This window comes from Rhinatrema bivittatum, chromosome 8, assembly GCF_901001135.1.
Source record: "Rhinatrema bivittatum chromosome 8, aRhiBiv1.1, whole genome shotgun sequence".
Taxonomy (NCBI): Eukaryota; Metazoa; Chordata; class Amphibia; order Gymnophiona; family Rhinatrematidae; genus Rhinatrema; species Rhinatrema bivittatum.
The window spans coordinates 193655948-193676400 of NC_042622.1; the positions used below are offsets into that span (position 1 = coordinate 193655948).

Consider the following 20453-nt stretch of genomic DNA (forward strand, 5'->3'; position numbering starts at 1 on the left):
CTTGATGTGTCCCCTTAGAGCCGCAGTCTCATTTTCTCCCTCCCTCTCTGCTATACCTGTCAAAACTTAGGGGGCCAGCTTCCTCCGACAGGACAGTGAGGATGGCGGGTTTCCCAATCCAAACAAACACCAGACCTCACTGTCCTGTCGGGGAGGAAGCTGCCCCCTAAGTTGTGACAGGTATAGCAGAGAGGAGGAGAGACTTCAGCCCCACAGGGCCAATTTCTAACTATTTAAAGGGAGAGAAGGATAAAAAAAAATGCCCTGGGGGACTGCGCTATCATTTTAAAAAGCTGTCAGGGAGGGAAGGAAAAGGAAAATTGACCCCTATAATTTGTGCTCACAAAATATTTTATGCATACAAAACAGGATTTGTGTTTGTAAGTGTTTTTGTGTGCACACTTTTTGTACACTCCAATAATTTTGAATTCTATTAGCTTAAAATTTGTTTTTCATGCATGCGTATAATTTGTGTGCTGAACTTCAGCGACACTTTGGGGTCAATTTTAAGACCCGCGCACGGTTCCCACCGTGTGCACATGCGCACATGAACATGCGGCCTGCGACTCAAACGGGGGGGGGGGGAGGATTTTAGTAAAATACGCGTGGTAACACAATCGGCCTCCCCCAGTTCCCTCTCCGTTCGCTCCAATTAAGGAGCAGACTGGGATGGAGCTTTCCTATCCCTAACCCTACCCTTCCTACCTCTCCCCCTCTCCTCCCCGACCCCTAACCTAAGCCTACCTATCCCTAATTTTTTAATGTTAATACTTACTGCTCCCTGTGCGCTGGCCAGCTGCCGGTGTGCGCTTCCCCGGGACAACAGCTAATGGCGCTGTTCCAGCTCACCCCTGGCCCACCCCTTTTGCAGGTGCGTAACCCCCCATTTTTTTTACGCACATGGCCCTTTTAAAAATCGGGCCGTTAATGCATGGCTTATTACAATCATTCCCAGAATTTGCTGTGGATAGGAAGTGACCAAGGGGATAAACTTTGGCCCAATACTTCACAAAAGCACATTTATCCAGAGCACAGTTACCTCCTCCCCCCCAAATCAGGCCCATCACAAAATCAAACATCTATGCAAGGTTCTCGTTCTAGCTGCGTTTCTCCTTTTGTAAGTCAAGAATCATCTGTTCCACCCAAAAAAAAAAAAAAAATGCAACTTCATAAGCATAAAGACTGGAGTTGGAAAAATTCCTGCAGCTGGATCATCTGGCGACAAATTCAGAAAAGCAAAACAATAAAAAGGAATAAGCTTCAAAAAATATTAAAAAAGTAAACTGAAAAAAAAAAAAAACCCCCAACCACAAAGCAAAAAAAAGCCCCCCCCAAAACAAATAAAAATAGCAACAAAAGATGGAAAGAAAAAGAATTTAAAAAAATGCAAAAAAATTCCCTGGCTTCTAAAAATTTTGGACTGACTCCCATATAGATGCAGTGCCAGTAAAGATTCAGTAAAGGTGATCTGTATCAGGAAAGGGCAGAACTGTAGTCTAGGGACTGTGATTACACACCTGGCCTGTACTCCAGGGTCCTTCCCATGAGTGGGTTAGGATAATAAGATTCTTAAAATATTAAAGGTGGGGAGAAGGGCGGGGAGAGAGAAACAACAAAACCTGATGGTAACAAGAAATGCCCTGGATTATAGGTAGGATTTACCAATGGTACCAGAGATTGCAATATTTTTCTTTAATTTGGGATTTATTACCCACCTTTTTAGATAAGTTATACCTCACCTTGAGTGAATTTCTTATTGGGATAGTAGCATACAATCAGGTATCAGTAACCGCTTTCAATAGAAGGTACACAGTAAGGGCTAAGCTAGGGAAATAAAACAGATACATAGACATGAAAAAAACCCCAAAGACAGTAGTGGGGGATCTCAGCAGTGGGTTTCATGGATCTCAGAGGCCTCCATGGGCTTATTACAGTGTGATAGGACCACGAAATACTCTTACTACAGACATGGGTGTGTGCAGTCTCAGTCTGACCACATAAATACATCACAGGCAAAGCAGCATGAAGAGCCGGGGTTACCTGTAGGCATCAGACAATGTCACAAAGCTAAACTCCTTCGTGCTGTAGATGATCAGGTCTTCGGACATCTTGCTTAAATGAGTCAAACACAGGGAAGCCCAGAAAAGGAATTCCGCTTTAGCGAAGGAAAGAAAGATAGAAAATGGAATGAGATTCATGGCCCTATCTAAACCAAGATTTGATGACTGCTGAGATGCTGCCATCAAGCTTAATTCTGATAGGTCAAATGTTGAGCATGACACCTGCCAGTACTCTTTCCTTGACCAGATCAATCTCTCTGCCCCATTCCTGCCTTCATAGCTTGTGTTACCCACTTTCATTCCCCTGGAAAAAAACATTTTTTTTAAAGAGGTTTAAAAAAGTTGATTTTAGATTTCTAAGACAATGTAAACCCTTTCAAATCTTGGTATTGCATATGGAATTGTAAATGTTTTTTTGAGCTTTAAAGGGATATAAAATTCTCTGAATTTGTGTGCCCTCGATAAAAAAACAAAAAACCTCATCCTCCCACCCTATGTCTCAGAGTGATGATGTCAAACTGAGTAGTCTGAGCATGCTCAGAAAGAACAGTGGCCCCTCTGCAAATGAGACAGGTCTCTGCAGGGAAAAAGACGACCCCACACATTTCTCACTGCGCTACTTCTTTATTTCAGGGGTGAGAAAGATCTTTGACAATACTATTTTTGCAAGAAACTAGTAATAAATGGATTATATAAAAAAATTCCAACCAAATATAAAAAAGTAGAGCGCTGAAACCAAAAAATGTTACATCAGTTAGATCATACAGGGCTGGAAACAGAAGCCATGTACTTACCCACAAAGTCCCGCTCACTGGTTGCATCCATGCTATTCAGGCTGATGGCATCAAAATTAAGTTCTGCAATTGGGAAGAATAAAAAAAATAAAAAATAAAGAATGGCTTGAACGGCGAGGAAAGGTGGGGCCCAATTTACTAATAAAGGAGATTCTTTATAGCTTTTGTCTATGTGGATAGTTCTTAAACCGGGAGCCCACAATGAACTAATCACCCAAATTATTTTATCTGTATTACCTGTGGCAATGGGGTATGGAAAACAGAATGTCAGTGAAACAAATACCGCCAGCACATGACAGGATTCTGTGACTGTCCATCACGGTTTCCTTTCGTATGCATTCATACTGCCTCCCTCCTCTCACACAGGTCAGGACAGACATTGCTAGGCAGAAGGCAATACAGGACATGCCAAGGTGCAGCCCTTTCTGGAAGAGGTATTTCCCCATAAAACACCAAAGGTTGGATTTTAAAAAGGTTACGCACGCTGAGCGTAAAAGCCCTGGGATGCTTGTAAGTCCCGGGGCTTTATTAAAGGGGCGGTCCGGGGGCAGGGCCAGAGGCCTGCAACACAGCAGCCATTGCCGCTGTGTTGAAGGATCACGTGCTGGCAGCCTGCCGGCGCACGCAACTTGTGCCTGCCCAGAGGCAGGTGCAAAAGGTAAAATAAAAATTTTGGGAAGGGGGGGGGGTTTAGAGTATGGCTAGGGGGAGGAAAGGTTAGGGAAAGGCAGCGCGGCTCAGCGCGCGCCAGGTGCACAATTGTGCACCGACCCCTGATTTTATAACTTGTGTGCGCCTGCAAGTTATAAAATTGGGTGTACATGTATGCATGCCGGGTAGCGCGTGCACCTTTTTAAAGACTACCCCCAACTGTCCAACACTTTATTCTTAGGAGGTGAGAGGACTCCAGGCCAATGGTGAGGGGTGGCGAGCAGGCTGAATCATCCCACAGCTTAGACAACTGAAAAGTTTGGCCACCATCCATCTTTACACCTGCCACATGAAAATGGGACAAAGCCACGACTGGCTCCGTCTCTCCCTGCTAACCTGGAGGTAAACAAGAAGGTATAGGGAAGAATTCCACTCCAAGAGCAATACATGAATATATACAAAAAGAGGGAACAATATATATATATATATATATATATATATATATAGTTATATCAATGTTAATAATTACAATTCTTTCATACAGAGAAAACACATTTGCACGTAATGAGGGCCATTAGTTTTGCCGTGCGTTGGGCGCAGGTGGTGGAGGGGCTAATCCCCTTATTGCATAAGGGGATTAGGTTGTGCCTCCACAGCCCGCGTCCAACTGCCTGTTAAAACTACGCTTGGCTGAGTGCACTGTATTGCATCGGATCCCAGGACCGCAAAACTATCTGATAGTTTTTACTGGATAAAACCGGTTAGTATATCATGTGCGGGGCAACACTCAGGGAACCTGCTAAATCTGATCCTGTGATCACCTTAAAAAAAAAAAAAAAAGAAAAAAGAAAAAAAAGAAGACCCACACCTCGGGGACGTGACCCAGGAACGAACCTGGCTCAAGTTCTGCTTTTGCCAATCCTTTTTTTTTTTTTGTCAGGGACTGTATGAAAAGATAATCCTGTGAAAATAGAAATTTGGATTCAGTCTATTAGTCACCTGTGGTTTTGCAAAATCCTCCTGAGGAAGCAGATTGATTTTTGGGGGGGGGGGGGTTATGATATTTTTGTATATTATATATGTGTTGTGTGTGTATATATTTTGATGATTTATTGAGTGAATGAACGTGTGGGTTATGAATGAGTATGTTTGGAAGACTGAGTGATATGGTAGGGATGAGAGATTTTTTTTTAGATGAATGTTATTTGTCCCTCTGGTTTTTTTTATTTTGTATAAAAATTGTGAAAGAATTGTAATTATTAACATTGATATCTATATATATTTTTCCCTATTTTTGTATATATTCCTGCTAACCTGGAGCCATTTGATAATCCTATTAAAGAAGAAGTCAAATAATGCCAAATTCTGGACTTCCTCTTCTCCATTTCACAATTGACGTTATGGGGTATCTTGTGTTTAAGTTTTTGTTATCTTTCTACTAATATCACTACTTTCTCTCTTCTCTCATTATGCACAGCACTGTTTTGATCAATGAGAATTTTTTGCACGGGCGTAGGCCGCAGTCTGAAGACATTCGACCAAATGGCTTAAACAGAGAACATGTACAGAAAAGTAGTTTGCGACTATGGAAATATTAAACCAGCTACACTAATTGAAGTTTTACGAGGAGGTCCCAAAAATCAAGATTGCCAGAATAAAAGGCAAGCTTACCCAGAATAAAAGGCCACCACACCGTTTCCCAAAAAATAGACCACCCTGCGTCTACTCTTTTTCTCCTCATATTGAGGAACCATATTTTGTTATCCTCTCTCATCTCATATTGAGGAACCATGTTATTGTTATTATTTCTATTCTTTTATACTTCTTGTTACCCCCCTCCCAGTTTTGATTTCCCTGTTAAAATGTAATTTCCTAGCTTAACCAGTTTGCTGTAAACCGGCATGATGTCCACAACTAATGCCGGTATATAAAAATGTTTAAATAATAAATAAAGATTGGAGACCTCACCTTTAACAGCACCTAAGAAACAGCATTTCCAATTACTGCAGCTTACAAGGGTCACCTGACTTGGTTTCATGGTTGTTCATGTCTGCAAGGGTAATCTGAATTCATTCTCACAGAGGTCATTTCTCACCAATTGACTGCATCTTTACCTTTGCACAGAAGGTCTCGGTCTATGCCCAGTGGGTTACCAGCTATAGCACCACTGCCAACGAAGAGAGAACATTTGTTAAAGTATCCCTATGTCATTGTGAAAGAAGAAGACTATATAGAATATTTGATTGCTGATGGCTGTAAGTATATCCTGTGACACAGGCAGACATGTACGGGGGCATTGACGGTAACTAATGCTCATTTACTCTGACACCAGGTGGAAATTTGTAGTTTCCCCATACAGTTGCTATATACATGCACATCTTGTAGTGACTTTTCAAAGGGTGATCGCTCAGGTACTTTTACCTTTGGAAAATTTGCTTTAAGCACGTGTGGGTGGATTGGCTAGGTCTGCAAATGGGAGTAAAACATGAAAATCCCAAAGCACAGGTGTGCCGCTTGCATCCCTGCCTTCAATGTGCCTTTGGGAACGCCTCTGTGAATCTGATAGAAAGCTCACGTGTTTTTAAGCCGCGCTGGGTTTTCCCAACAGGAGAATCTACTAGCCAGGAAACGCCACTGTGACCTGGCTAAATGCTTTTGAAAACAGTTTTCCAAGTATTAGAAAAAAATAAAAGCCTAGGAAAAAAAAAAAAAAAAAAGTCATGAAATATAGTTTTACCTTCCCAATGGCAAGACATTGACCCTTTTTCGAATTTCTCCCAACCGCTCCGAATCTCGGCATAGTGCAACAGCGTGGCTAGAAAAAAAAAACAGATGGTGAAGTACGATTGCTCTGGAGAAGTGAAAGGCTGATCTAAATGGGCAAGAGAAGCAGCTAGCTGGTTAAATTACAAACCAAAATAAAATAGCCACACAGAGTGCGCCAAGCCATCAAATGGCTACCATGCCACATCAGCACTGCTAATGCTCCGAGACATCTGCTCACTGGTACTGCAAAGTTTTATATGAACTGATGACCGATGGGGGCTCTCGGTTCTCATACTGAATGCTTTCACTCATCCTTGGGACCAAGACCCACATTCTTTCTGTAGGCGAATTACCTGAGTATCCAGTGGCTCCACCTGATGGGTTGGGCCCTTTGTAGATGTGTATATCCAGGAAAGAGGACCTTGATTTCCCTGCAGGGAATACAGAAGGGAAGTGGGAGCGTAAGCGCAGTGCTTTTATTCTGGATTTCCAATTTTAAACCCATCTTTATATGATCTGTTGCAAAAGCAGTGTTTTGCCAAGAAAAAAAAAAAAAGTGTCACTTGAACCCTCCCCCAGCAAACGTTAGCAGTAAGGGCTGTAGGAAACGATATAATCAGAGTAAGAAAATGGGGAAAAAAAAAAAAGAAAGAACCACAAAGACACAGGTGGATAGTACCAGGATAATGTAGGTATTAATTGCAATTTACTTCCTTCACATGGCATTCAGTTCAATGCCCCCATGCAGTACCACTGCTGAATGAAAAACAACATTCTAGAAGAACAGAGTGCTAAATTCACATTTTTCATAAAAAGCAGCAGTTTACCCTCACGGCAATGCTTAAAGGCCACGCTGACACTTCCAAAGCCTTTTTTTTTTTTTTTCCCCATCCAGCAAATTTCTTGACTGGGAGAGGCAGACCAAGGAAAAATATTCCTGGTTTTCAGCTGAATCCTACAGGCCCAGGGAGATGGTGCAACTTGCGTGAGGTCTTACACACGGAATCCAGAGCTAGTGAATCTCAGTCCAATGCACAGACACAAAGCCCACCTTTCAACGCCAATAAAACTAGCAGACGAAACCCATTCGGCAAGATGTTGGTTGCTGCCATTCAACAGCTACATTCCCTGCAGTTTACTCCTTAAGCAAGAATTAAGGGTCAAAGAGGCTGTAGGAGAGTGCTTTATATTGGACTATGGCATGCTCTCCTTCCGCGGGTGAGCATAACATGAGCTACGGATCAGGTTCACGGAACATGCAAGGAAATCAGAGGTTTCGTTACAAGGGCAGTGTTTTGCAAAGTTGTAAAGAGCTGTGGAGAAGGAATGGCCTAGTGGTCAGAGCAATGGGTCGAGAAGCAGGGTTTAAATTCCGCATCCCTCCCCCCATGGACACTCATTGTGATCTCGGGCAAGACACTTTGGGGCAGATTTTCAAAGGGGTACGCACGTAACCCCCAAAAAGCTGCCCCTTCCACCCCCTGCGCGCGCCGAGCCTATGTTGCATAGGCTCGGCGGCACGCGTAAGTCCCAGGGCTTTCCTGGGGGGGGGCGTGTCACGGCCGGCACGTCATCGGGGGGGGGGGGGGGGGGGGCGTGGCTGCTGCCTCTGGACCAGCCCCCGGACCTGAACATGGCACGCCAGCAGCCGGCCCGTGCAAGTTACGCCTGCCTTGGGCAGGCGTAACCTTTGAAATAAAGGTGGGGGGGGGGGGGGGAATTAGGGCAAGGAAAGGGAAGGTGGGGGGACGCCGGAAAGAAAGTTCCCCTCCGGATCGGCCTTGGAGGGAACGGAGGCAGGCTGCGTGGCTCAGCGCGCACAGGCTGCCGATTTTGCGCAGCCTTGCGCGCGCTGACCCCGGATTTTAAAAGATACGTGCGGCTACGCGCGTATCTATTAAAATCCGGCGTACTCTTGTTTGCGCCGGGTGCACAAACAAAAGTACGCGCTCGCGTACTTTTTTAAAATCTGCCCCTCAGTCTCCCATTGTCTCCTCTACCCACTTTTAAAAGGGTAGGTTTTAAAAGGGCTGCACGTGCGCCCATAAATACGCGCATCTCGCTGCGCACAAAAATATACACTATTTTATAACCTACACATATAACCTACACATGTAGGTTATAAAATACTCTTCACGTGCACATCTGCAGCTGTACACATGCAAGGCTCAGTCTGATGCTTTATATATGGGCCATTGTAAGGGGGCAATTTGATTCGGGGTGAGTTTTTGGGAGGTGGGTTGGGGAGTGTTGTTACAGACACATTCAGGATGTATCCATTGGAAAATTGACATCATTAAAAGAATTTTAGACCTTATAAGGGATGAAAAGGAGTTGATTTCTACAATGCGGCTAGCAGAGACTGCAGTGTACAAATCAACTCCTCTTGTTAGAATTTTCATCCCTTATAAAAAGGTCAAAAATTCTTTAATGACAATTTTTCAATGGATACCTCTGAATGGGGCTGATGCAATATTGGGCGTTGAGTTCAGCGAGCCGATATTGATGCGATTGGACGTGCGTTTTGGACGCGTTAGAATTACACCCAATGTAATATCGGGATTAGTGCGTCCAAAACACGTGTCCATACTGGCACGTAGCTAATAGCGCTCATCACCGTCAAATGCCATGTTGATGAGGGTATTAGCTAGTACCCCTGATCTAAAAAAAAAATAATAATAATAAAGTGTGCCTGACGTGCACATTTTAATGCTCAAAATTAACGTCAGCCCAGAGCTGGTGTTAAGTTTTGAGGCATCCCAAGCCATGCTCAGAAGAGCAAAAAATACAGTTTGTTTTTTTTGGTTCCTCCTACTTAATATTGTTGCGATACTGAGCAGGAGGAAGTACAGAAAGCTGCAACAAAAAAAAAAAAAAAACCAAAACAAAACTGGACAGTCAGGTTAGGAAAAGGGAAGCTCAATTTATGAGCATCCATTTTCCTAACCCGTGGTTGTATACGGATTAGGAAAATGGGCGTTCAGAAACTTGAGTGTCCGTTTTCCTTACCTGCGTCCCCTCTCCTGGGCGCTCGATGGCATGGATGTGTTAGGGACGTGCAAATTATTCACTGCACATCCCTTTTCGTGCGCCAGCTCATTAGAATATTAGATCGAGCGCCCAAGAGAGGGGACGTGAGCGCATGATATTTCATCGGCCCCCAATGTGTCTGTAACACCCCCCCTAACCCCAACCCACTTCTCGAAAACTCACCCCAAATCAAAGTGTTCCCTTACAATGTTCTTTATATACAGTATCAGACTGGGTCTCTGAGTCTCTCCCTCGCGCCTAAGAAGGAGCTGTAGCAAAAGTGACGCTCGTAACATACGCACGCTGGCTGAGGAAAATTGGAGTTACGTACGTCAGTGCTCGCTCCGCCGCTGGAACACCCATGCCGGGCCCCTTTTCCGCCTACTTTTTCTGAGTGCGTGTACTTCAACGTACGTGTGCCCTGCCCAGCTATTTAAAGTTTGCGCAGCTCCTGCACGGCCCACTTAAGCGCGTAGGTGGCCATTTTTGCACACATAAGGCTTTTAAAGTCCACCTTTTAGAATGCAAGCTCTTTTTGGGGAAAAGGACTCGCTGTCCCTGAATTCTCTCTCTTACTAATTCAGAGAGACCCACCAACCTAATATTTCTACGACCCCTGTTCTCTAGATCTTCCAGTCGCTCCAGTAAAGTTTAAAATTTTTCCTTCTTTAAAATCAGCAAGCTGCTGGCCAATACAATCTGTTCGCTCCTCTTACTGCGCAATCCTCTGCTCAGCTTGAGCTCTCTTCTGCACATGAGGCTCCAAAGCCTTCTCTAATTTCATCCATAACAGACTAAAGTTTACTCAGGCGATCTTAGTGCCGCCGATAGCCTTTTTGAAGTGTCACTCTCCATATCCTCCAAGACAGCTGCAATTATATTCTCCATATTATCCTTACCCGACTGCCACCGGCGTTCCTTTCTCCCATACTGTTCGGGTCTATTTTGTAGTCATCACCCGTCTTTTTTTTTTTTTTTTTAATAAGAAATTTGTTCCTGCATCTTCAGAGAGGGTAGGTTCAGGATTTGCTGCAAGTTGAAGATGGAGTTTACTGCCAAACTACGATTATTTTGGGAGGAGACCCCGGAGGAGCACAAGCCCGCTTCTTTTCACATGGCACAGGATTTAATAATATGTCTTAAGCATAGTTTGGAGGAGGGTTAAAAATCCAGAGATTAAAAGTTACCTTTTGTAAAATAAAAATGATGGATGAGAGGACTTGGCGTGGATGTGCCTAGGAGACTTTTTAACAAAATGTAATGGCTGGAAAGAATTTGTTGCAGCAACATGTAATGAATTAAAAGGCTGAAATGACACAGAACAAACTGTAATTGTGGTCTTCCTAATTACATTTCAGCTCCCTGCTCATCACTTGGTTGCCAGGATACATGCGAGATAAAAACCAAGAAGCCTCCACACCAGGCCTACCAGTGGTGCAAATTCTCATTAAGGAGAGAAAGAAGTCGAAAAGGAAATGGGAGTTTGATTGAAAGCCAACATCTTGCATCGGGAAATAAGAGTTTCTAAAGCCAAGTGCAAAGAATCCATTTCATCTCCTCATTTGTGCCGGATTTTTCTATTCAGATACAAGAGCCGATGAAGTGAAGGTCATTAATACACCAATTACTATTTCTCCTTGGAAAGACACCAAGACATCTTAAAAAGTATAAACCTTTACAGACACTGAACATGTACTATGACTCATAAAGACAGGGCTGCTAAGTGCACTCATTAATCAGAGTGACTGAAGTCTTGGTTGAATGCATTGTGATTTATAATCATAGGTCATACACATTTATTTATTTATTTGCTTTTATATACCAACATTCGATCGAGATATCACATCGGTTTACATGAAACAAGAAACCAATAAGGCAGGGACTGCTTATTTTATATTGTAACAAGGTAACTTACATTCTAACATGATAACTTACATAATGGTTAAAGTGATACATTTGTTAACTGATTAATATTGATAATGCATAACAACATTGTAACTTGAAAGGAAACATGAGCTATAGAGATTAATGTTTAGAATGTAGATTGAGAGAAACGTTGTAGTTAATAACCTGCTTAGAGATACAGATTGGTTTGCCGGGGGGGGGGGGGGGGGGGAGATATATAAATGATTATGTAGAGGGGGGTTACATCAGGGCGGAACAGTGGAGGGGGTTTTATTTGAAGGCAGGTTGGGTCCCAGGTTGGGGGTTATGTATCAGGGGGGGGAAGGCTTTTCTGAAGAGCCAGGTTTTGAGTTGTTTTTGAATACTTGAGTGGAGGGTTCATTCCTGAGAAGGGGTGGGAGGGAGTTCCAGAGGGTGGGGCCGGCAACTGATAAGGCTTGTTTTCAGGTGGAGGGGAGGTGCGCAGTTTTAGAGCTGGAAATGATGAGTAGGCCAGTGTCTGCGGATCTGAGGTTTCTTTGGGGGGAGTATGGGAGAATGGCAGTGTTTAGCCAGTTCATCTCGTTGTTTATTTTTTTGTGGATGAGGGTGAGGGTTTTATATTGTATTCTTTGGGCGATGGGCAGCCAGTGAAGTCTTTTTAGTGTGGGTGTGATGTGGTTGCATTTTTTTTTTTAACAGTGATGGTCCTGGCAGCTGCGTTTTGCAGTACTTGAAGAGGTTGGATGGTGGTTTCGGGTAGTCCAAGGAGTAATGCATTGCAGTAATCCAACTTAGAAAAGATTATTGATTGTAGTACTGTTTGAAAGTCTTGTGTGGAGGAGGGGTTTGAGCTTTTTTAGTGTTTGCAGTTTAAAGAATCCATCTTTGATCATGTTGGAGATGTGGTGCTTGAGGTTGAGTTCATAGTCAATGGTTACTCCCAAATTTCTTGTAGATGGTGTGAGTTGTGCCCCTGCGTTATTAGAGGTGATGATGCTGAGGTGAGCTCATTGGAGATGCATAGGATTTCGGTCTTGCTTTGGTTGAGACATAGTGATAGTTGGGATAACAATTGAGTAATTTCCATGCTGAGTTGGTTCCATCTGTTTAGGGTGTCTTCGATGGATTTGTTTATGGGGAGTAAAATTTGTATGTTGTTGGCATAGACCAGATAGGTGAGGTCTAATTTTGAGAGGAACTTGCAGAGGGGGAGGAGGTAAATGTTGAATAGGGTGGAGGAGAGGGAGGAGCCTTGTGGGATGCCATGTGTAAGTGTTATTCAGGAGGATTCAGATGCATTTATCTTGATGTTGCATGATCTGTTATGGAGATATGACTCGAACCATTTGATTGTGGTGTCTCGTAGTCCGATCTCTTTGAGACTTAAGAGGAGTGTTTTGTGATTGATGGTGTCGATGGCGGCGGATATGTCGAGGAGTATCAGGAGGTATGATTGTCCACAGTCGAGTCCTCTGAGGATGGTGTCGGTGAGAGTGAGGAGGAGAGTTTCGGTGCTAAATAGTTTTCTGAAGCCATGCTGTGCAGATAGCAAGATGTTATGGTTTTCAAGGTGATCCGTGAGTTGATTGACTGTTTTTTTTCGAGGATTTTCGCTATGAACGGGAGGTTGGAAACTGGTCTGTAGTTGGCTGGGTCAGATTTGTCGAGTTGAGGTTTTTTGAGGATGGGTTTCACTACTGCGTTTTTGAGTTTGTCGGGGAATATTCCTTGCTCGAGCGATAGGTTGAAGATGTCGGTTATAGGTTTGGTGATGATCTTGCTGATTAGTTTTAAGGTTTTGAAAGGGATGGGATCTAAGGGATGAGAGGCGGGGTTGGTTCTTTTTATGATGGATTCTATTTCTGTCGAGGCTACAGGGGCGAAATGTGACCATGTTGAGTTGAGTTGAAGGGTTTCTGTTGGGTCAAGGTGGGTTGGGGGAATCTTGGCGATGATGTTGTTTACCTTTTCTTTGAAGAAGTGTGCTAGCTTTTCACTGGAGATGGAGTGGGTGTCCATGGCTGAGTCATTCAGAGTTGAGTTGGTTAGGTCTTTGACGTAGGAGAAGAGGGTCCTGGGGTTGAATTGGTATTCGTGTATCTTTGTTGTGTAGTAGTTTCGCTTTGCTGTGTTGAGATCCGTTGCGTATTTGTGAAGTAGTGTTCTGTATTTGTCTTTCAGTTCTGGTGTTGGGGTTCTTCTTCATTTTTTTTCGGTTTGTCTTAGTGTTTGCTTTGATTTTTTTAGATCTTGGGTGTACCATGATCTAAAAAAATACACATGGATTTTTTGAGGGTTTTTTGTGTACTGCAGATTTAAAACTCTTATCCCATAGACAAGTGCACCATAGTATATAGCTTCTTCAAAAACAGCTCAACACTGTACAAGCGAATCGATAGATCCAAAAAACAAAGCGGAAGCCGATCCAGTGTAGCTGATAAGCGAAAAGATGAAGAAGATCGGTGTAAAACGAAGCCTTCAATAAAGGCTTCTTTTTACACCAAGTGTATCGATATTCAGAACAATTGCATTGAACACTCGTCAACGTCCCAGCTGATTCTCTGCACCAAAAGTAAGTTTTAATTGGTATGTTTTGACCACTTGATCATCATTTTTAACCTTTTATAAATTTTTTTATCTTTGTTTTTAACCCATCGGCTAGCTGTTCTATTGTTTTTTTAATTTACTTTTTAATATCCCGCTTATACTTGTTTCAATCTATGGCCTTTTAATTTCTTATTAACAGTATGTTCCAAGCTAAAGTGCATTGCCTGGTTGCTAGAACATTTAGTGCAGAACATACCTGGTTTTAAATTTCTTATTGCTGCTGGTCTTTTAGCGATTTTGGTAGTTAGAATATTATTGCTAGCCTCTACTTTTAATTTCCTTTTTTTAGTACAACATATACCTGTTTGATCCTTTTTTGTGCATACCTTTACAGAATATCAGGAAGCAATTGATATGAGATTCAACTCATATACATAAAAGATTTATGTCATATAGGTAAAATCATGCACTTATATTCATTTCATTTTTATCCCTGCTGCCTATAAAAAATTCTCTTGAGTAACTGAATTATATTTGTAATAGTGCCTTTTTATTTTTTATGTTACCATATATTTGTATCATGATTTCAGTTTTTGTATGTCCTGTTTGTTGAATTATATTGGTTATTTATGTATTTTAGCCCCTGAGGCAGCCCCAGTGTAGGGGCGAAACTCGGCCAGAGTCGGGCTCTTTTTAAAAATATGCCTCCAATAAAAATAGTTCTAATCGGACATCTCTTGGCATCTAAACCTACTTTGTACCACAGATCAGTCCAGACCGCTGGGTTATGCCTCCCTTCCAGCAGATGGAGACAGAGAAAAACATGCAAGGCACCCCCTCTTAGACTGGTGTCCCACCTGCGATCCTTCAGTATAATCAATACCATAGCAGAATGAACAAAAATTTGAAAACCAATGGCTAGATCAAAAAACAGCCCAACGTCAAACTGACAACTATGTACATGTAAGGAGCACTGTTTTGGGTATCTTCGGTAGCTTCTTTATCGTCAATATACTCTGCAGAAAAAACAGCTGCCAATGAAAAAGACAAAATATATTCTGTGTGGACTCTCCAGACCAGAATACCCTCCTGAATGGGCGGGCATCTGGATTGATCTGTGGTACTACAGGAACAAAAATTAGCAGGTAAGAATCAAATTTTCCTTTCCCTGTATGTACCCGGAGCAGTCCAGACCGCTGGGATGTACCTGGAGAGTCCTGCTCGAAGAACACTGCTGCTAAAACAGTCGACATCCGGAGCTCGGACGTCCATACAGTAATGCTTTGCAAAAATGTGTAGAGACTTCCAAGTAGCCGCCCTGCAGATCTCCTGCGGTGAGACAAACTGACTCTGCCCAAGATGCCGCTTGAGACCTGATCGAATGAGCTTTTAGATCATCTGGCACTGCACATCCGTGACATATATATGCTGAAGCTATAGCTTCCTTTTACCATCGGGCAATGGTAGCTTCGGATGCCTTATGTCCTTAAGCCCGCTCCATAGGACAAAGAGATGGTCCAAAAACCTAAAACCATTAGTAACCTCCAAATATCGAAGGAGAACCCGGACATCCAAATTCCGCAATTCGCGAGCCTGAGGGGAATCACGATCCAAATCCGGAAAAGCCGACAACTCCACTCACTGATTCAAGTGAAAATCCAACACAACCTTTGGTAGAAAGGATAGTACTGTTCTAATAGACACCCCCAAATTGGAAATCCGAAGAAAAGGTTTCCTGCAGGACAGCGCCTGAATCTCAGATATTCGCCTTGGCGAGCAGATAGCTACTAAAAAGATGCTCTTGAGCATTTGATCTTTCAAAGTGGCCTGTTTGAGGAGCTCAAAAGGAAGTTCGCACAACCCCAGGAGAACCAGATTCAGACTCCAAAAGGACATACTGCTCAAACTGGGGGGGGTTCAAATGCTTAGCACTCCTCAGAAAACATGCTGCGTCAGGGTGGGCTGCAAGGGACGCTCCGTCAATCTTTCCCCTTAAACAGCCCAGAGCTACAACCTGAATCCTGTAAGAAGGCAAGAATATGAACAATGGTGGCACGCCTTGGTGAAACATCCAAACTGCTACACCAAGAATCGAAAGCCTTCCAGACCCGAACATATGTGAGCGAAGTAGGTGTCTTTCGTGCCCGGAGGGTGGAAATGACTGAATCAGGATAGCCCTTCTTTCTTAACTGCCTCTTTTCATAAGCCAGGCCACTGGACAAAAGCGAGCTGCCTGGTTGAAAAATACTGGACCTTGCCGAAGAAGATTCGGAAGATGACTGAGATGAAAGGGGCTGTCCACCGCCAAGTTGACTAGATCCGTGAACCAAGGCCTCCGTGGCCATTCTGGGGCTATGAGGATGACCGACCCTGGGTGGGTCTCTATTCTTCTTAAGACCTTGCCCACCAATGGCCAGGGGGGAAAGACGTAGAGCAGAATGTTGCGGGGCCACAGAAAGACCAGAGCATTTACTCCTTCCACCCCGTGCTCCCTTCTGTGACTGAAGAAACGAGCCGCCTTCGCTTTCTGCTGAGTCGCCATCAAGTCCAGGTGAGGCACTCCCCACCGACAAGTTAATAACTACATCGCTTCCTCGGATAGCTCCCACTCCCCGGGGTCCAATTGCTGCCGGCTGAGAAAATCCGCCAATCAGGCGAGATTGCTTTCCGCCCAGACCATCAGCTTGTCTGCATCCCAGGCCACCGGACGACTTCTTGTTCTCCCTTGACAATTGATGTACGCCACCATCGTCGCGTTGTCTGACAAAATCCTTACAGAATGATGCCGCACGAGAGGGAGAAAGCTGCGCAGCACTGGGCGTACTGCTCTTGTTTCTAAGCGATTTATGGACCACTTTGCCTCTTGATGTGTCCATTGACCTTGTGCCAAGCGAGATTGGCAAACCGGAAAGGCTGGCATCTGTTGTCACGATTACCCACTGGGGCTCCCCCAGGTCCACCCCGTGTCGTAAGTGTTCGGGGACCAACCACCAACTGAGTCTGGCTCTGACCGGGTCCATGAGCGGTAAGGGTAACTGGAATTCTTCTGACTTGGGATCCCAGCAAGAAAGCAATGCTCTCTGCAAAGTTCTCATATGAGCAAAGACCCAGGGGACTAACTCCAGAGTAGATGCCATAGAACCAAGAACCTGCAAGTAATCCCATGCTTTTGAGTATCGGCAGGGCCAACAGATGCTGAATCTGAGACGTCAGCTTGTCGATCCTCTCCTGCATGAGAAAAACCTTGCTGACAGCAGTGTCGAACCAGGCTCCCAAGAAGTCCAGCATTTGGGACGGGACCAAATGGCTTTTGGCAAAATGGACGACCCATCCGAGAGATTGAAGACGCTGCAAAACCGAGCAAACTGCTATCTTGCAAAGTTCCTCTGACTTCGCTCGAATGAGCCAATCGTCCAAGTAGGGATGAACCAAGATCCCTTCCCGTCTGAGAGCTGCCGCCACTACTATCATCACTTTGGTGAAGACGCAGGGAGCTGTTGCCAATCCGAATGGAAGCGCTTGGAATTGATAATGCTCGCCTAGGACCATAAACCGCAGAAACCTCTGATGATGCTCGCGGATCCCTATGTGAAGATAAGTCTCCGTCAGATCCAGTGAGGCCAAAAACCCGCCTGTGCGGACAGCCGCAATGACTGACTGCAGAGTCTCCATGCGGAAGTGGGGCACCCGAAACGCTCTGTTCACTTTCTTCAGGTCCAAAATTGGGCAGAAGGAGTCTTCCTTCTTGGGAACCACGAAATATATTGAGTACCTGCCGGTCCTGCACTCAGCCAGAGGAACTGGAACAATGGCTCCCAGGTCTTTCAACCGCCACAGGGTTTGGCTCACCACTTGTTGCTTTGCCAGGGACCCGCTGGGAGACACGAAAAACAGAACTCGCAGCGGGCGAGCAAAATCTAAAGCATAGCTGTGTTTTATGATGCCGAGAACCCACTGGTCCGAAGTAATCTTGACCCATTCCTCAAAAAACAGGGAGAGACAACCTCCTATCACCGGAATGGAGGAGTGGGTCGGTGTACCTTCATTGGGAAGATTTGCCGCTGGCAGATTCCTGAGGGCCCCCATCGCGGGGAGACCTTCGGCTGCGAAAGGAATGAGCCCAAGACTGGGACCTCGCTGAAGGCTGCCGCGGAGCAAAGGAAGGGGCTCTGCCCTGACGAAAACGGTGCTGCCCGAAGGTTCTAGATGGCCTAGGCTTGTCTTCCGGAAGCTTGTACACTTTATGGTCTCCTAGGGACTTGATGAGATGTTCTAGATCATCCCCAAATAAAAATTTTCCTTTGAACGGAAGTGCCCCCAACTGCGACTTGGAGAAGCCGTCGGCAGACCAGTTTCGGAGCCAAAGAAGCCTCCTGGCCGAAACCGCGGAGACCATCGTGCGCAAGGAAGTCATACAAGGCATCCGCGGAATACGCTACTGCTGCCTCCACATGCTCTGCCTGCTCCGCCGGGGGAAGATCCTGAGCAGTGAGTAGCTGTTGCACCCATCTCAGGATTGTCCGCTGCATGAGACTACTGCAGACTGCTGCTCTGACACCAAGCAGACACCTCAAAGATCCGCTTAAGAAGGACTTCAAGCTTCCTATCTTGGAGGTCCTTAAGTGCAGCTGCTCCTGCCACCGGAATCATTCGCTTGGTGATAGCCGAAACGGCCCGCGTCCACCTTAGGAACTTTGAGAAGCTCCATCGAATCCTCAGGTAGCGGATAGAGCTTCTCCATAGCTCTGCCAACGCTCAGACTTGCCTCTGGAGTGTCCCACTCCCGAAGCATGAGCTGCAACAGCATCGGGTGGAAAGGAAAAGTCCTAGGAGGAGCCTGAAGACCCAACAGGACGGGATCCACCATGGAAGGCTCCAAAACTTGCTGCGGAGCCTGAATCCCCAGCTCCGCAAGAACATGAGGAAGTCATAGGATCAAGCTCATCCCTCCGAAACAGTCTGAGCACCCGCGGATCATCTCCCTCAACTGGGACGGATTTTTCAACTTCCTCGTCTGCATCCACGCTGGAAGGGTTTGGTGATGAAAAGTCCAGCTAGCGGGGCCCCCCGACGCATCCGAAATCCCATGGACCGTCCTAATTCTAGTGGTGTCCTGCCCTTCTGCAGATCTGGGGACCTTCGCTGGCAGACGCTCCTGTGACTGAAAATCAGACTCTGCCTCCAGATAAGCTTTGTGCAGTAAAAGCACAAACTGAGACGATAAAGGGTGCTGACTCTTTAAGACCCCCCTCCCCTGTGGGGAAGCAGGCACTGAGCCCTGAGGCCTCTCAGGGCTCAGATTTGGCAGGCAAAGCTGTGGCGGGAAATCTCTTCCCCTCAAGCACTGATCTGCATCAGAGCCAAGAGGATTCAAAATGGCCGCCATTCCCACGCTGATCGGGAGTGGGGCAGGCAGAGGTCTCCGAGCAGTCAGTTTCTTCCCCGCACCTCGGGACCACATGAGAGACGCCCCACATGGGCCCTCTCCCCTGGGAAGACATCAGGAGCAGAGGCCATCGCAGGAGAGCTGTGCAGCCGGCTCCCCGTGATCCCCCACGGCATCACCAGCAGGCGCGGCGACGAGGGAAACTAAAAAATGAGCAAAAAATTAGTCCCTCCAGAGACCTGGGAGACCTGCGACAGCTAAGTGCTTTTTTAATTTTTTTTGCACACGATGAACCAGGGGAATGAAACATCCCTGGGTCTAGTTTTGTAAAGTCAGGTCTCTCCAGAGGAATGAAAGCATCTCTGGGCTGTTAGGGGGAGGGACCAGCCCACCGGTAAATCCCCCTACTCACCGGTCTGAAGGACAAGCTCCGGGCAATCAGGTTCTAAGGGCCCCCAACCCCAGCCATGCCTGCTACCAAGGGGGGATAGGCTCCAACCCCTTGAGAGGACTTGTACTCCTTTCCTTTTTTTTTTTTTTTATTAAACTGATATAACCAGAGGTAGAATTAAAGCACAAGGCCTTCCCAACCGAAGGATCAGGACCGCAGGTTCTGCCACCTTCATCTGTTGGAGTCAGAGAAATACTGAAGGATCGCAGATGGCACACCAGTGTAAGATGGGGTGCCTTGCAAGTTTTTCTCTTGTCTCCATCTGTTGGAAGGGAGGCATAACCCAGCGGTCTGGACTGATCCAGGTACGTACAGGGAACGTGTGTTGTAGTGCAGCATACTTGGCTTAGAGTCTCCTGCCCCATAGGGCCAGCAGGGCTTGTGTACTTCATGGAGGTGGTAAGCTCATGCTCCACGGAGGGAGGGAAGGTCGAGGACTACCATTGCGTGGTGGCCCTTGACAGCATCAAAAGCAAGGCCAATGGGGGTTACCTTCTCAGAGGCAGCTTTCATTCAGCTTTCGGGCAATGAGGAAACTCAAGTCACCCAGGAGTGAATAAAGGAGCCACGGGAAGATCAGATCAGATTTTTTGGTCACCACTGACCACTGGATTTCTGTTATACAGCCCATAAGTACCCCAAGATAAAAAAAAAAACAAGTTGATGTCATTCAGCAGGATAAAACAAAAGGAATCCGCCAATGTGCTTATTTAAAGAACGCTCATCACCAACTCGACATGTTTATTTCAATTTATGTATAGGAGCCGTCAGGCTTGCTGATGCAGCTCCTATTATTATTAAAGAATGATGAGCATTCTTTAAATAAGCACATTGGCGGATTCCTTTTGTTTTTTCTGTTCAGCAGGATAAGCCATATAACA

General features: G+C 45.2%; 1 protein-coding gene across 1 annotated transcript in view; it reads right to left on the reverse strand.

Annotated features, from left to right (window-relative positions):
* Positions 1 to 20453, reverse strand: part of ASL (argininosuccinate lyase) — a 49375-nt gene that overhangs the window by 10298 nt on the left and 18624 nt on the right. The window contains exons 7-11 of the mRNA XM_029612299.1: positions 6625 to 6702; positions 6243 to 6320; positions 5620 to 5672; positions 2855 to 2917; positions 2041 to 2155 (exon numbers count right to left, since the gene is read on the reverse strand). Of these exons, the coding sequence (XP_029468159.1) occupies positions 2041 to 2155; positions 2855 to 2917; positions 5620 to 5672; positions 6243 to 6320; positions 6625 to 6702 (387 nt within the window). The remainder of the gene's footprint in view (positions 1 to 2040; positions 2156 to 2854; positions 2918 to 5619; positions 5673 to 6242; positions 6321 to 6624; positions 6703 to 20453) is intronic.